At 39.2% G+C, this 16,135-nt stretch overlaps 2 protein-coding genes across 2 annotated transcripts; one reads left to right on the top strand and one right to left on the bottom strand.

Annotated features, from left to right (window-relative positions):
* The first annotated feature begins 1,478 nt into the window (after positions 1–1,478).
* Positions 1,479–9,251, top strand: ankrd1b (ankyrin repeat domain 1b (cardiac muscle)). Its single transcript, XM_053511634.1, has 9 exons — positions 1,479–1,592; positions 3,626–3,775; positions 3,897–4,010; positions 5,238–5,345; positions 5,454–5,552; positions 7,907–8,005; positions 8,087–8,185; positions 8,282–8,380; positions 9,129–9,251. Exons 1-9 carry the CDS (start codon positions 1,479–1,481, stop codon positions 9,249–9,251), a joined length of 1,005 nt encoding a protein of 334 aa, XP_053367609.1.
* rpp30 (ribonuclease P/MRP 30 subunit) lies at positions 9,230–16,123 on the bottom strand. The gene is made up of 11 exons (XM_053511397.1): positions 15,898–16,123; positions 15,645–15,700; positions 15,014–15,070; positions 14,858–14,923; positions 14,690–14,758; positions 13,045–13,134; positions 12,718–12,834; positions 12,595–12,624; positions 11,549–11,586; positions 11,402–11,481; positions 9,230–10,770 (listed from the first exon to the last, which is right to left on the bottom strand). Exons 1-11 carry the CDS (start codon positions 15,977–15,979, stop codon positions 10,655–10,657), a joined length of 801 nt encoding a protein of 266 aa, XP_053367372.1. The 5' UTR covers positions 15,980–16,123; the 3' UTR covers positions 9,230–10,654.
* Between the last annotated feature and the right edge of the window lie 12 nt (positions 16,124–16,135).

A 16,135-nucleotide genomic window follows, 5' to 3' on the forward strand; every position in this document is an offset into this window, starting at 1 on the left:
CCCTCCAGTGTGCCTAGGTTCACTGGGGGGGCCTGGCTTTTACCGGGCATTGCAGACGCAAGTGCCCAACCTGACCGCAGTAGAGGCATGCTCCCGCCTGCATACGGCGTTGCCGTTCCTCTGGTGAGATCCGGGTTCGTCCGATCTGCATGGGCTCCGCAGGGGCGGCAACTGGCATGGTCAGTGAAGAAGTTCCAACCCGTTGCCCGGTCTGGCTAAAAGTGCGGTTCCTACGTCGGAGGCGTGAGTCCACTCGCCCTGCTAGGTCCATTAACCCATTCAGGTCTCCAGGAAGTTGCTGTGCCACCAGCTGGTCCTTAACTGGTTCAGAGAGCCCGTTCAGGAAGGTATCGTAAAGCGCCTGAGTGTCCCACTGAGCGGCGGCTGCCAGGGTCCGGAACTCAATGGCGTAGTCATAAGCAGATCGGGGACCCTGACGAAGCTCCAAGAGCTGCCTAGCGGCCTCCCTTCCCACATGGGAGCGGTCGAACACTCTCTTCACCTCCTCTGTGAAGGCGCTGAAGGTGGCGCAGCAAGGGTCGTTAGCGTCCCAGACGGCCGTTCCCCACTCCCGGGCTCTCTCCGTAAGCAGGGTGATTATGTAAGCCACCTTAGAGCGCTCCGTAGGAAAAGCCGAGGGTTGGAGTTCGAGTAGCAGAGAGCATTGTGATAAAAATGAGCGGCAGGTGCCAGGGTCTCCGCCGTAGGGTTGAGGGTTCGGTAGGCGAGGTTCGTGCCGTGCTGGGCGGTCATGCTGAGCCAGGGGTGCGAGTGTAGCTGGGAGAACCGAACAGACCTGCTGAAACTGGGCTGACAACTGTGACAGACTTTGTGACATCTGTTGGAGGCTTTGCTGCTGAGAATTAATAAGAGCACCCTGTTGGGCGACGGTCTGGCGAAGCCTAGCCTCGGATCGGTTACTCGTCCTGGACTGGAGTCTGGTGCGGAGGCCCGCCCTGGGGGAAGAAGTGTCTGCTGGGTCTGCCATGGCCGCAGTGTACTGTCACGGAGGGGGAAAAGGCAGGAGAGGGAAAAGACCCAATAGCAGACACAGATACTCTCAAGGGATTTTATTAGGGGATTAAAGGGTTAAGTTACAGCCACAGGGGAAGTGCGTGTGTGTGTGAGAGTCAGCGCGCAGCAGGGGGCGGCACGAGTATGTGTGTGTGTGTGTGTGTGTGTGTGTGAGAGAGAGTAAGCGCGCAGCAGGGGGCGGCGCGCGTGTGTGTGTGTGTGTGTGTGTGAGAGAGAGAGTCATTCAAGGCGTGCACAAGATGCTTTGGGAAATACCTTGTGACGTAGCGGGAGTCCGGGCAACGACGTCAGGGGATCCTCCGTGAACCCGGAAGTGGGAGCGCACGAATTATCCTCGGATGTTGCGCAGAGAGGGGCCAAGCGCTATGCGGATTCCTGATGTGGGTCCGCGTTGCGGTCGAGGATAGAGGTGCAGGGGGTTTTGACTTACGTCCGTGAGAAGGATGAGCACGGCGCGCGTCGAGGGAGGTCCTCCGAAGAAGCGGAAGTCTTCTTGCGCCGCGGCGGGGTGCGTCACTGGCCGTGGACCGAAGAACACAGTCGGCGTCTTTAACCAGGTAAGAGTCGATAACCAGTAAATCCAGCCGCGTGAACAAAACAAATCCAAAGGGCGAGACAGAAATCAGGAAACTACTACAGGCAGGGTCGTACACGGAAATCAGTCCGAGAATCAGGCAAGATAAGCAGAAGGGACGAGACGAAAGAGGAGTCCAAAGGGGAGCTGGGTCGGCAACGAGACAAAATCCAAGAAATCAATAATAATCACAAAGACGTAAGGCACACGAGCGAGACACTGCGGCACCAACAGGTGCGCTCAGCTTGCTTTTAAAGCCTAGGGGTGATCCGTAATCAGATCCAGGTGTGCCGTGATGAACGCTGGGCGTGCTGAAAACTCCGGGGTGGAGTTAGGATTGTGAGGTGTTAGCAGGAGGTGGCTGGCTCGTGACAGAATGAGAAATGCATTTGTCATTTTATCATACATAATATTCAGCTTCACTTCTGTTTCAGTTGTATCCCTGTCACGATGAAGTTATGCAGTCTTGGCATTTTGTGCCTTAGTTCACAATATGACAAGTATTGTTTCATGCATCCATCTCAGCAGAGGTTTCCTGTTCTTTACAGTAGTAAAAGGCGGAACCGAATTCATATGTAGTTCCATGTCAGGATACACACACAGGAGCTTGCATGAACCATGGGCAATCAATAGGTCATTAGAATTACATTTTTACTCTTCAGTTCATATGGGATGCAAGATTTTTAAGGAATATGTGTATCAGCACTGTTGACTACAAGTGAAACAAACGACGCTTCTGGAAGAAAAAAAAAGTTTCATGATCTAATATTGTGTGACCATAGTGGTTAGCACTAAGAGTTCAAGTCCTAAAAATTGTAATGGCTGACCAGCTGCAGTGATTTTGAGTTTGAAATTGACAAAGTTTGGCTTGACTGCTCATCTATGATTCCGCCTGAAGCTTCATGAAATAATCAAAGTAATTATCCAGTCATGTTCAAAGATTAGCACCCATTAGTGTGTATGAGGTGTTTCTGCTGAAATGCTGTTTAATTTTTCCCAAAAAATAAGGCTGGGCTTTAAGGTCAAACAAGTTCACTTTGTTTTCATCTGTCTATGGGACATTGTGCCAGAAGCCTTGTGGTTTGTTCATATGCAGTTTTGCGACTTCAGTCACGCTTCTATGTTCTTTTTAGACAGAAAAGGCTCTTACAAACAAACTATACTTTCTCTTCTTTTAAGTGTGTTGTCCTGAACTTTAATAATCTCTGTGAATCCTGTAGAGTCTAATTTGAAGCTCTTGGGTTTTTTCTTTTGGATTTCTCTGAGTATTGCACAATTTGACCTTGGGGTGAATGTGCTGAGACGTCCACTCCCAGGAAGATTGGCAAATGTCTTGAAAGCTTTTCACTTGTGAATGATCTTTCTCACTGTAGAATGTTAAACTTATTTATAGAAGTTTAAATACCTGCTGATGATCGATTATTCAAAGGCAAACGATTAGCAGAAGCTGGATGCAACTTTCTCACTCATTGCCTATAGCACTTTATCCTGTATTTAGGGTTGTGGGGGGCCTGGAGCCTATCTCAGGAGACTTAGGGCACGAGGCAGGGTACACCCTGGACAGGGTGCCCATCCATCCCAGGGTACACATACACACTCATACACACACTACGGGCAATTTGGGAACGCCAGTTAGTCTAATCTGCAGGTTTTTGGACTGTGAAAGGAAACCGGAGTACCCGGAGGAAACCCACCAAACATAGGGAGAACATGCAAACTCAGTGACGGGAATTGAGCCTGGCCTGGAATCAAAGTGATAACCACTACACCACTGTGCTGCATCTTTTTGGTTTAATTTTTGGTTAAATAAATAATGGCATGGTGAAAGGAAGTTAAATGTTGTTCATCTGAGGACGTATTTGCAACCTCAGACTCACGATGAAAAAGAGGCTAGTAACTTTTTAACATAACTGTACTTCAATTATTAAAGCAATAATCTCCATTGCCTTTATTCATGATATGATAAATATCCAAACATATTTAGTTTCAAGGTGTGTTTTTCCCCCCTTTTTTTAGGTTGCTGGCAAGAGATGTGCTGTCAATCAAGGAGCCGATGGTTTGAAACAGAAATATATGGCAGGTGAATATGAAAAATCCATCTGCCAAGAGAGACAAGATGAGTGGATGATTAGCAGTAAGCTTGACAGTGACTATGAAATCGTAAAGGTATGTCAAAACATCAAAATCTATTAGGAATATGGATTTTAAAGGCATTAGTCACCTCTCATATGCACTATATCAAATAAGAAAAATCTGTTATTGATTTTTATTTGCTTGCTTTTTGCAGTCAAATGAAGTTAATAGACAAAACCAGGACTTCCAGAAGATTTTGGAAGTGAGGGAGCAGAGGAGGTTGAAGGAGATCTCTGAGCAGAAACACCAGCCAGATCCTGAGATAGTGGTGAGGTCATACAATATACAAACCCGATTCCAAAAAAGTTGGGACACTGTACAAATTGTGAATAAAAACGAATGCAATAAAGTGGAATTTTCAGATTTCAATATTTTATTCAGAATAAAATTTAGATAACATATCAAATGTTGAATGTGAGACATTATGAAATGTCATGCCAAATATTGGCTCATTTTGGATTTCATGAGAGCTACACATTCCAAAACATTTGGGACAGGTAGCAATAAGAGGCCGGAAAAGTTAAATGTACATATAAGAATCAGCTGGAGGACTAATTTGCAACTTATTAGGTCAATTGGCAACATTATTGGGTATAAAAAGAATCTCTCAGAGTGGAAGTGTCTCTCAGAACTCAAGACGATCACCAATTCCCCCAAAGCTGCGGAGAAAAATATTGGCCGAGGCTCATTTAAAATAGACTATGGCAAAGTGGAAAACTGTTCTGTGGTCAGACGAATCAAAAGTTCTTTTTGAAAACTGGGACGCCATGTCATCCGGACTAAAGAGGACAAGGACAACCCAAGTTGTTATCAGCGCTCAGTTCAGAAGCCTGCATCTCTGATCCTATGGGGTTGCATGAGTGCGTGTTGCATGGGCAACATACACATCTGGAAAGGCAACATCAATGCTGAAAGGTATATCCAAGTTTTAGAACAACATATGCTCCCATCCAGATGTTGTCTCTTTCAGGGAAGACCTTGCATTTTCCAACATGACATTGCCAGACCACATACTGCACCAATTACAACATCATGGCTGCGTAAATCATAACGAGGAAGATTCGACAAAGAAGACCTAAGACAGTTGAACAATCAGAAGCCTGTATTAGACAAGAATGGGACAACATTCCTATTCCTAAACTTGAGCAACTTGTCTCCTTAGTCCCCAGACGTTTGCAGACTGTTATAAAAAGAGGGGATTCCACAAAGAGGTAAACATGGCCTTGTCCCAAATATTTGAGATGTGTTGATGCCATGAAATTTAAAATCAACATATTTTTTTCCTTAAAATTATATATTTTTTCAGTTTAAACATTTGAAATGTCATCTATGTTGTATTCTGAAAAAAGTATTGAAATTTGAAACTTCCACATCATTGTATTCTGTTTTTATTCACAATTTGTACAGTGTCCCAACTTTTTTGGAATCGAGTTTGTAGTAAATTGCAATTGATCATAGTAAACCCTGCAATAAAGTTTACTTATTATCCCCACAGTCTGACTGTTTTGATGAAGAAGACTTTCTGAAAGCAGTAGCAGACAACAAATTACCAATGGTTGAGAGTTATCTCGCTAGGAGTGCGAACCCAAATGCATGTGATAGTGTGAGTGCTGAAACAAACCCCACATTTTATTCAGACTGTTCAGTGTTTCGGACTCCCGCAGAGATGATCATCTCTCTCTCTCTCTCTCTCTCTCTCTCTCTCTCATAGTTCAATCGCACAGCTCTCCACAGAGCATGCTCTCAGGGGAATATGGAGATTGTGAGGAGACTTTTGGAAGCTGGGGCTTTAATTGAAAACAAGGATAAGGTACAATCCAAATCTGATCAAATTTGTCTTAACATTCTTAGAGGTTTAGCTTGGATTACAAATTTAATGTCACAAAAATGCAAGTATTTTACTACTGGAATTAATTGACAAAATGGATTCAACAAACATTTAATCTTTTTTTCTTTCTTTCTAAGTTTACATACAGTAAAATAAAAAATACATGCTTATACATGACACACTGCGCAATTTAAAATGCTTTGCACATTGCTATTCAAAGCCTGTGATTTTCACTGCTGTTACTTGGTGTGATAACAGCTTAGGTGTTACTGTGGGGGAAAAAATGGTTCTTCAGAAAGCAAATGGTTCAGCCATCTTTCTATTACTACCGCCAATCTTTAATATTTTAAATAATAATCCAAAAACAAGTGTTTATGTACCACTTTTCATTTTTAGTACACCGTATAACAAATAATACGGTCAATATTAGTCAAGACAAAATATACAATAACAATTAATAGGAAAAGTTTGATAAACAGGACATTTTTATTTAAAGACTATAGCCTAACCAGTGTCAAAGGTTGCAAAAATGTCCTTAGCTGTAGCATTTGGTTTTGCAATACACCAATAAACTGTGTTAACCTTACTTTAAGTAGACGCATCAGGGATTCTGTTTTATCCAAACATTTATTTCTTTGACAAAGGTCTATGTACAGTACAAGTGTGAATCATTTAATTTACATGCTACAGGGGATGTGCATAAATAGAGACCAAGGGGTGTTGGTGAAAAACAAAATTAGGGAAAAAAGATCAAGAGTTAAATCTAAAGCAAAAACTGTCTAAAAAAATTTCATGGCTAGTTATATCCGACAGTAATAAAAATAAAAACTGTCCAGTACGAATAGTAAGTCAATGATCACAGAAGCCATATTTTGTACTATGATAAATCTAGGAATCAGACCAAATTACACAATGTTATGTCTAGTTCATAATACTCCAAGTTATTGGATGTCATGTACTGTTTATCCAAAATCTTGAACAAAAATGATTTGATAGTGAATATAAAATGCAAAAAAGTAAATAAATAAATTATAATGTACTACTCACTACAGTGTAACTTCATGAACATTATTTTAATACAATAAAATCAGCTAATTGTTTGAGTCATAAAGCATTTCATTCCCTGACAGAACATATTAGATCCAAGCCAATTTTATATATTGCCTTATGCCATTATGAGCTGTTGAGGTTTAGATGAAACCCATTCAGTACAAGTGACATGTTGTGTAGGCAAATAACAATGAGAACTCAATTATACACCGATCAGCCACAAAATTAACACCACATCAAGTATATCAATTATATACCAGTAACCTGGTGACAGTATCCCAAGGCCCAAAGCCCAACACACCTGGTCCGAGCCCACAAAAAAAAAACAATGCAGCACAACTCACCTAAAAAAAGTCAATGCTGGCTATGACGGAAAGGCTCAAGAACGCCCAGTGCACTACAGCCCACCGAGCACAGGAACCAGAAGGAAAAAGAGCACAAGCCCGCTGACCCAGATTCCAAATTCTCCAGATTCCAATCTGATCCAGCACCCACAGAATGCACCAGACAAACAAGTCTAATTCAAGGAGGCCACACCCCACAACACACAGCACTCAAATGATCGGCCACCAATATCCTGGTGCCAGACACCACAGCACACCCTTAGAGGTATTTGTGGAGTCATACCCTGAGGGGACAGAGCCACTCCTGTGGCACAAGGGGAAACTTTGTGTTGTAATGTTATGGCTGATTGGTATAAATACTGTCAAATTTCTTCGATAATGATGGGTTGTTTGTTTCATTAGAGTAACTACATTAATCACATTAATAAAAGACCCCTGAGGGTTCATAGATGCTGCATTAAGAGCCATATCCTTAGACAGCATCGAGTCAAGTACTCATAGTTGGCAAAGAGCTTAGCACTGAACTCTAAAGCTTGTTTTATGCAATGAGACTAAACAAAGCTTAATGAAACAGAGACGGTCACACCGTCTGGCTGCTTCTCTTTGCAACCCATTATAACACAATAAATTGTCGGCAAACTGTGGCTAAATTTAAAACCTTATGTTCTCTATTTTTGTACTGAAGAAACTTGAGAAGAGATTGCTGAAGAAATTTGAAACTCAGAAGTGATCGACTTTTTGCTAATTTTAATAATGTGATAAATAATTACCTGATATTGAATTGCTCATTTTATTTTTTTTTTATCTGCTTCTAAATCTGTTTTTTTAAGACACCCACCCATGTGATTCTACTTCCACACTATTTGAGACACATGAGAGTCTCTTCTATTTTTTTTTTACATAATATGAAGCCAGATTATCGTTAGTTCTGTTCCTCTCCAGCTTGAAGCGACTGCTGTTCACTGGGCTTGCCGTGGAGGAAGCCTGCCTGTTCTCGAGCTGCTGCTTAACCACAAAGGCAACATCCATGCTAAAGACAAGGTTGAACCTCACACAGTCAATACCAAGCTCATCAATCATAATCTGTCACTTTGAAACATGTGGAAATGACATCTATTTCAGCTCCAGAGTACTCCCCTTCATGTGGCAGTGAGGACAGGTCACTATGAATGTGCTGAACATCTCATTCACTGCGGCGCCGATGTCAACGCTAGAGACAGAGTAAGACATTCTTTGCCATTAGTAACATTTCTATAAAGTCATCGTAACAGTTGCCAATCCAGACAAGTCATATATTAATGTTCTTCTGCTTTTTAGGAGGGAGATACACCAATGCATGATGCTGTACGGTTGAACAGATTCAAGTTTATTCAGCTGCTCCTGTTGCATGGAGCCAGTCTGAAACTGAAGAACTATGTAAGTTTATCAGAAGCTCTTCCACACATTACGCATACACAGATGTGCAGTCCTGTATGCACAGGATGTTCTCTCTCTATGTACTGTAAGTCATGTCAAAATATTATACAAAGGGCGTTCAAGTCAAACTGTGATTTGTGATGGAATTGCTTGTGAATCAATCAAGCCGATTGACATTTAAAAAAAGCAGGGGATTATATAGAGAAATAAAGTTTTTACTCTCATAACTGTATTGTCACTGCACATTGAAAGTCCTAATTTGACTTGGTTTGAAGGTTTACTCAAAATTTGACAGATTAGCCTTATTTGTTTCTTTAAATTATTCTTTTTTTTGTGATCTGAGGCTGAAACAGCAAAAACATTTAGTCTCAGTTGCACATTTGTGTGGTTTAGGATGCGCACAGTGCCATCTACTGATATGTAGGAGAACATTATCTAGTGCACTATCTGAGACCTGTTTCAATAACGGTAGACGTCAGTACAAAACATTGCAGAGATATTTTTAATGAAATAATTGGAGGATTTAAAAAGAGAAACTCTTACAGGTCTCTTCTTACTGTAATACTGGACAGCTTTTGTGTTGTAGGTGGATAGAACACGGACTCTTTTGATCAGAACGATCTTTAAATAGCAGTGCATTTGATGAGCTTCCGTCTCATTTATCTCAATTTTTATGTGAGATAAATCTGCCTGAAAATTTTAAGGTAAATGTTTTTTCTTATTCTAACAAAAGTTTTGTTTTCTTTAGGAGGGTAAATCACCTATGGACAGCGTTTTGGAGTGGCAGAATGGCGCTAAAACGATGCTAGAAAACTATAAGCACAATAAAAACTCACAAGACAAAGAAACTGGCAAACCAGGTGCAAGTTAATGACATTTTAATTCCTAAAGGTTTCTATAAAACCTAACAACCAGCACTAGGCTTAAAGGTGTGCCTTGTTCAACAGCACCACATACTGTATATGATCTGTTTTTAATAACAATTTAATATTGTTCACATTGTAAGTTACATTTTTAAATCAAAGATTTTTTTTTATTCGAACTGTGACTTTTTTTAACAATTGGACTGAATAAACCATGTTTTTTGCTACTGAAATAAACATCAGTGGTAGGTGTTGTGTGACATTTATTTGCAAATGAACAAAAATTCTGGTTGTAAACATGCACTCCACTGGTTCTGTAATAATGTTATAAGAATTTTTTTTTATTTTACAACAGATAGTTCAAACCGAGTAAATTGATTTAAGGAGACGGTGATAGCAGATGATAATAGCACAGGGATGTTTACCTATATGCATCACAGTTGTTTTAATACCCATTAATTACTGTAACAAATGGTTACAGCATGGGTTAAAGTAGATTGTACGGTCTGCAATACGGAGGAGAGAGCAACTGCCTGCCAATACCCACATTCAAACAAACAAACAAAAAAAAGTCATTAAATTAATTAGAAAGCACATCTGATGACATTGTGGCAACATAAACACTTTGTCTCCTTAATAATTGCTTTGAAGTTGTTTTGAATTGCCTTGTTGCCTTATTTATACGCAAGGCAAGCTACAAAGCAAACTAGCTTATAGCACAAAGCTGAATCCCAAATCACTCCCTGACCCCTAATCAAGGGTACTACTTGGTGTGTGAAACAAGGAATAATACACTTTACAGAGTGCACTAACTTTCCATTTAACACTATTTGGGATTCAAACCCTGGAGCTTATGTTATATAGTGGAAATATAAAGAGAAATTAAAAGAAATTATTATCTGCTGATAATAAATGGTGTTTGTGGAACTGTTGTATAAAAACTCATCACTTTCAAGATTGTGCTGTTGTGCTGAATATCAGCACGGCCCTCCTGCCTATAAATGCACTACACTCGCGCTAATATACAGCACAAAAGCTCTCCCTCACATGTGATGATGCTTAATTCTAAACATTTCATCATTAATATTAGAACAGATACTGATCCTTGCAGGTCGATAGAGAATCTCTGCAAATCTTATGACAAATGTTTCAGAAGTAATAAGAACATGGTTTTAAACAATTTGATGTGCTCATATCAGTGTTTTGTCTGTCAATATCACACAAGCAGAAAACACACCAGTGGATGAGGATTGTCAAATCTGACTGAATTCAAAGTCCAGACAGCAGTTTAGTTTTCTGATTCTGAAAACTGAAGAAAAGTGTCTGCATGAGTCCTGTAAATTAGCTGTCAGACTAAACAAAAAAAAAAAAAAAAAATGAACTGCTGTTATTTTCCAACTTGAAGTCTGTACTAAAGTGTTTCAGTTTTGGCCCTCTTTAAGGCTGGACTTTCTTCCTCTGGCTCCTGAATGGGCAGCTGGCTCTTCTTCTTCACGTGAATAATACCCTGTGCTGTCATACGGGTCTCTGGAATGGAAAAGCAACAAAAAGTCTAAGAAGATTCTGAATATAAATGTTTATAGAATATCATGTTCTCATTCGACCATACAACTGAACATTCCAGGAGTGAAAATCTGAACAGATCATGAACAGATTCAAATCTGAAGAAAAATGCATCACTGTTAATACACTGAAGCTTTCTATAAGGTTAAGTTTGTTTAAAACCTGTGGAAGGAGTCTGCAGTGTCAGCACTTTTTAACAGGTTGTTTTTTTATTCCCTCCTTTTTTAATTTAATGATGGATGACATTTATGGTAACAAAAATCATTTTATAACGTGTAACTTGAGTTACATATCATTAGTGCAGTACTTGTGATAGAAACTAACCGGTTTCACAGTTGCATCAAAACATTAAACATAATGCTAAACGGATTAAAGGGTATGACGTGGTTTTTATCTAAAAATGCTAATTGTCACTGAATAGGTGTGATATAAGGGATATAAAACACATCAGATGTCGTCTTTTTTTTTTTTTTAGAAAATCTATTTCCAGTTGGTGTTGTCAATTACTCCACCCTGGCATTGAATATTTAAATGTAAAAGCAAATTGGTCATAAGACATAATACAAGGTAGAAAAAGTGCAAGCAACAGTTTTACCTCCATGCAGTACAACAGAACGGCAGTTTGTAGAGATCGCAGCTTTGGCGTCCCCTTCAGAGAGACCGAACACTAGCCCACTACTCTCTGAATTAAGGATTAAACCAAACACAAATACCATGCAACTCTAACATTTGTAAAGGATACAGATTAGCAATGTCATATGGGCCACGTAACTCCAGGGCCTAAATTGAAATAAATTAAAAATAAATAAATAAATAAAAAAAACAAGAAAGTGCACATCAAAGAATTGAAAAGAACTCTTCATAACCTTAATATAGAGTAGTTTTTAAAAGTGCAGTGGTGGACAAATGTAATGACAACATACTGTATGCCATGCATTATAGTTCACCCTGTCATAAAACTGGTTATTTCACTAACTAGTTCAGGCCTATCTGTTTGAAGACTCGTGCTTAATTAACTGGAAAAACTGAACCAAAAATCAGCTATGTGACAATGTGTTCAACTTCAGCAGCTTCTTGACCTGATTCATCTTTAAACCTAAACCCAATAGAAAATTGTTGGACAATGTAAAGAAGGTAGTAGTAGTCAAGAAACTGTCTTCTGTACAGGAGCTGAGCAATCACATATTTAGACACTTTAAATATGTGGATTGCACAGCAATTTTATTCTATACCTTTCTTAGTTAAATTTACCTCCTATTTAATTTTTCATATTTATTTCCTATTCATAGACTTTTATTTTAAGGTCCCGAACAGTTGTCTAAGCATTTCACTACATATCGTACTGTGTATGACTTTGTATGTGACAAATAAAATTTGAATTTTGAATTTGATTTTCAAGAAAAATCAAACAGGACTGCGCGAGTGACACTAGACTACAGCAGACGTCTTTTTGATGCTATGTTTAGTCGAATTTTTACCTCATTAAGGCATATTAAATTGTAAACAGTGTATCTTTTTTTTCCCCCTTTATCTTTTCCCCTCACTGCAAATTAAATATGTGAACTGCCGGCTGGAACGATACAATAGAAGAAAACAGGACTTCATACTTAATATCGATTGTTGTATTGCGATTTTGTTACATAAAATAAATTCTTCTTTTTAAATCATTATTCGTCTTGATTGTCATTATTAAAAATTTAAGAAGGTCACGAAAACACAGAACTTAATTTTTGTCTCAATAATTTTGGTCACCATTGTATAGTTTTGGTAAAGAAGAACTGCTCTTACTGTCTCCGCTCCACTCGTCATAATGACATTCTGAAAAGATGGAAAATAAAAATGTTACTTAAGCACTCAACTCTTTATATATGTGTTGATTGTGTCGAGCTGGGTGCGAGCTAAGCCAATCACCTTTCCCTTGCACACATTCACCAGGTTGATGGCGTTCGCGATTGTGTATTTCTTCATGGTGGAGTCTCTGACGGCCGCTGTGTAGCTTATCTCAAAAACCACTCCCCTTTCGATTGCCTTGTAGAATAAACGTTCATAGTTTGTCAAAGACGATGAGGCCATTATGAATCTCCTGAGGTTTACAATGTTTATCTCTGTATATAACATTACTTAGCTATTACTCTAATTTATTATTGTTATTGTTAATTACATTCTGAGGGTCATAAATAAAATGTTGTAACAGTGCAAATAAAGAATAGCTAATGGTAAAGCCACGTTTCAACGAACCCCATTTATTGGTGACCTTTTGAAAAGAAAAGGCTGTTTCTCAGTCGCTGCTATGGAGATGATGTCCACATCATATGTCATGCAGGCAGCCTGTTACAACAAGAGATATACATAGTAATACAGCTTGCACAAAAATCCAACAAGTAGAGAAAACATTTACAAAGCGAATAATTACGGAATCAAGATCAATTTATTAACCAAAATTATTTTAGCATGTCATCTCATCTAGAGGAGAGGAAACTATTTCAGGCTGTGTTAACAGAAACATCAGAGGAGCCAACAAAGCTGCACTTGATTCTGTACACTGCATACAGAAAAGTCTTCAAACAAGCTGTCCCCAGAAATCAGACTTTAGAATATTAAAGTACAGTGCAGTACAGTATGATGTGCTGTTGGTAAAACCAGAACTATCTGTATCTTGGATCTGTTTCCTGTCGCAAATACACTCACTATCTATATTGCTTTATTCTATATATAGGATCACATGTTTTTAGAAAGTGGGAGGAAACCAGAGTACCCAGAGCAAACCCACCCATCATAGGGAAAACATGCAAACTCCATGCACACAGACCCCAAGGCGGGAATCAAACACACACAAAAAATGTTTGTTGAAATGGAATGAGTTTAAATCCCGACAATGCCACAGGCATCCAAGGCCAGGAGTCGAAGAGAGGAAAACAGTTTGTACTCTCTAGCTATGCTTACACATGACTATAAACAGCACCTGCTGACAAGGCTGAGGAAATTCTAGCTGCCAAATTGGGATTCAAAAGGATGTGTTAAGGAGGCATATCATTGTTGTGGTGGAAATCTTGCAAAAACTATAAAGACTCATTCACTGGGTAAGAGCAAAGTAACAAAGGTTAATCGAATCTTCTGCAGAAGGATCAGTCTCATACAGCATGGAGAAAGGTGATTTCTCTTTCCCTGCCGTTCCACTTTAGGCAAAACTTCTCTGCAATCATAATCTATGCCCCAGTACATCATGTTCTCTTATACAAACAGCCAATTCTCTTTATCTGACCCAAACCAGATGTCTTCAGCTTATGACCTTATCATTCAATGCGGTCTACAATCAGTTTTGGTTCTATTCTATCTAGCTCTAGTCTCAGAGGCTTTGTCCTTCTAAATACCGACAGGCAACTTTTAAAGCTTTCACAGTCTCCGTGGAACATGTCACACAATTAACATATGCTTTAATTTTACAATGGACATTGCTACCTAGTTCTTCACACATAAATTATATAGCCAAGAGTTTGTGGACACCTGACACATTCAAATATGTGCATCTCAAACTGCTTGAAGCACAAAATTGTAAATTATGCTTTTTGTGTGGTTGTATGGCTTTTAAGTATTCCTTATATAGAATGACACGCTCTCTTTGTTGGAGCTAAGGGTCATAAAAATGTCCTAGGGTGACAACTCAGCCGTGCTCAAAATGAGCAAGAACTGGGTTGGTGTAGAATAATTGCATTAGAGCCCTAATCTCAACCCACTCAAAAAATGTGGAGGTTATCATTGCAGACAGGGTGGAAAAAAATCTAAAACTAGATTCTCACCAAGCACATATAGGAATTGCTCAGGCATACTTTTGCCTATTATGGTGTATAGAGCTATAGGGTCCTTAATCTTGACAGAAACTTACATGGAAGAGTTTCTCTGTTTTGGGATACACGGCCAAAATGTCAAAGTTCTTGTACTCATTAGACGGCCTCTAAAAAGAAACTCACAAAAGAGTATACGATTAGGCATTATTACTATAAAGATTTATTTTTTATTATGAATAATATTTTGACATTCCATATAAACTTACATAGTGAGAGGCATCTGTGGCCACAACCGTTAGCCGGTTAAGCACTTTAATTGGTCTGGATTTACCCTATGTGTGAAAACAGAAACCAGGAATCAGAACACTCACCTTGTTTATTATCATTATTACCCTGATAATTAACTATAACAATGAAATCACCTGGACTATGGGGAGCTTTTCACACAACTCTGAAACAGGTGTTGGTGAAGGAATTCGCTGCAACAGATATCAAAATTAAATTAAACAGAACATTTACATTTTAAAATTTCAATGAATTAGAAATACACTGATTAGCCATTACATCATGACCACCTGGCTAATATTGAGTATGTCCCCACACCCCAACATAACAGTGATGCACAGTGTGTTTCGACACCTTTCTATCACAACCAGTATTAAGTGGCCACTTCAGACAGGAACATCCCACAAGAGCTGAAGATTTGGAGTTGCTCTGACGCAATCCTCGAGCCATCACAATTTGGGCCTTATCTAAGTTATTCAGTTCCTTATGCTTGCCAGTTTTTTCTGCTTTCAAAAAATCACCTTCAGGACAAAAGGTAAATTGCTGCCTAATACAGTATATCCCACCCACGTCCAGTCACGGAGACTGCAAGGAGATATTTTAAATAGTGTAGATCAAGTTGATGAAAAGGTTAATAAGGGTTGTGATAGAAAGGTCTCAGAACACACAGGTCATTGCTTTTTTTGATGGCAAAAGGGGGACCTACTCAATATTAGACAGGTGCTCATTATGTTATTTCTAATCACTGTAAATTAACAATTATAATACCTGTTTCTTCTGTTGTTGTTCCACTACATAATTTATTACAACTGTGGAATATCCAACTGAAAAACAATAGAATTAACATTAAGTGTAAAGATCATACAGTGTATGCTGGGTAACATGGGCATGGCCTGAGAAGCCTTGAGTAAAATTAAAGTTTGTTCACAAAGAAAGTATGTTTAAAATAAGGTTTGTAAGCAAAAAATGTCATTTGCCCCTTTGCACATGCTGTTATTAAACTAATTAAGTGTGAACTTACGGTGGGCTGCTGTCTCTATGATATTTTGCAGTTTTTTCTTGTCGCTGATGGCGATTATGTTTAAATCCATAAATGCAGACATTTTAAACAGCAAGTTCTTTACATATATTTATATTCCTTTTTTTAACAAAATCACAAGTAATCTAAACCTATTTGCTTAGTGAACGCTATTTGACATGGACTATCCACCGAGCCGAGGCATGTGCGCCATATAAAAACGTGGTTTAATATTCACTCT

The sequence above is a fragment of the Clarias gariepinus genome, chromosome 14 (assembly GCF_024256425.1).
Source record: "Clarias gariepinus isolate MV-2021 ecotype Netherlands chromosome 14, CGAR_prim_01v2, whole genome shotgun sequence".
Taxonomy (NCBI): Eukaryota; Metazoa; Chordata; class Actinopteri; order Siluriformes; family Clariidae; genus Clarias; species Clarias gariepinus.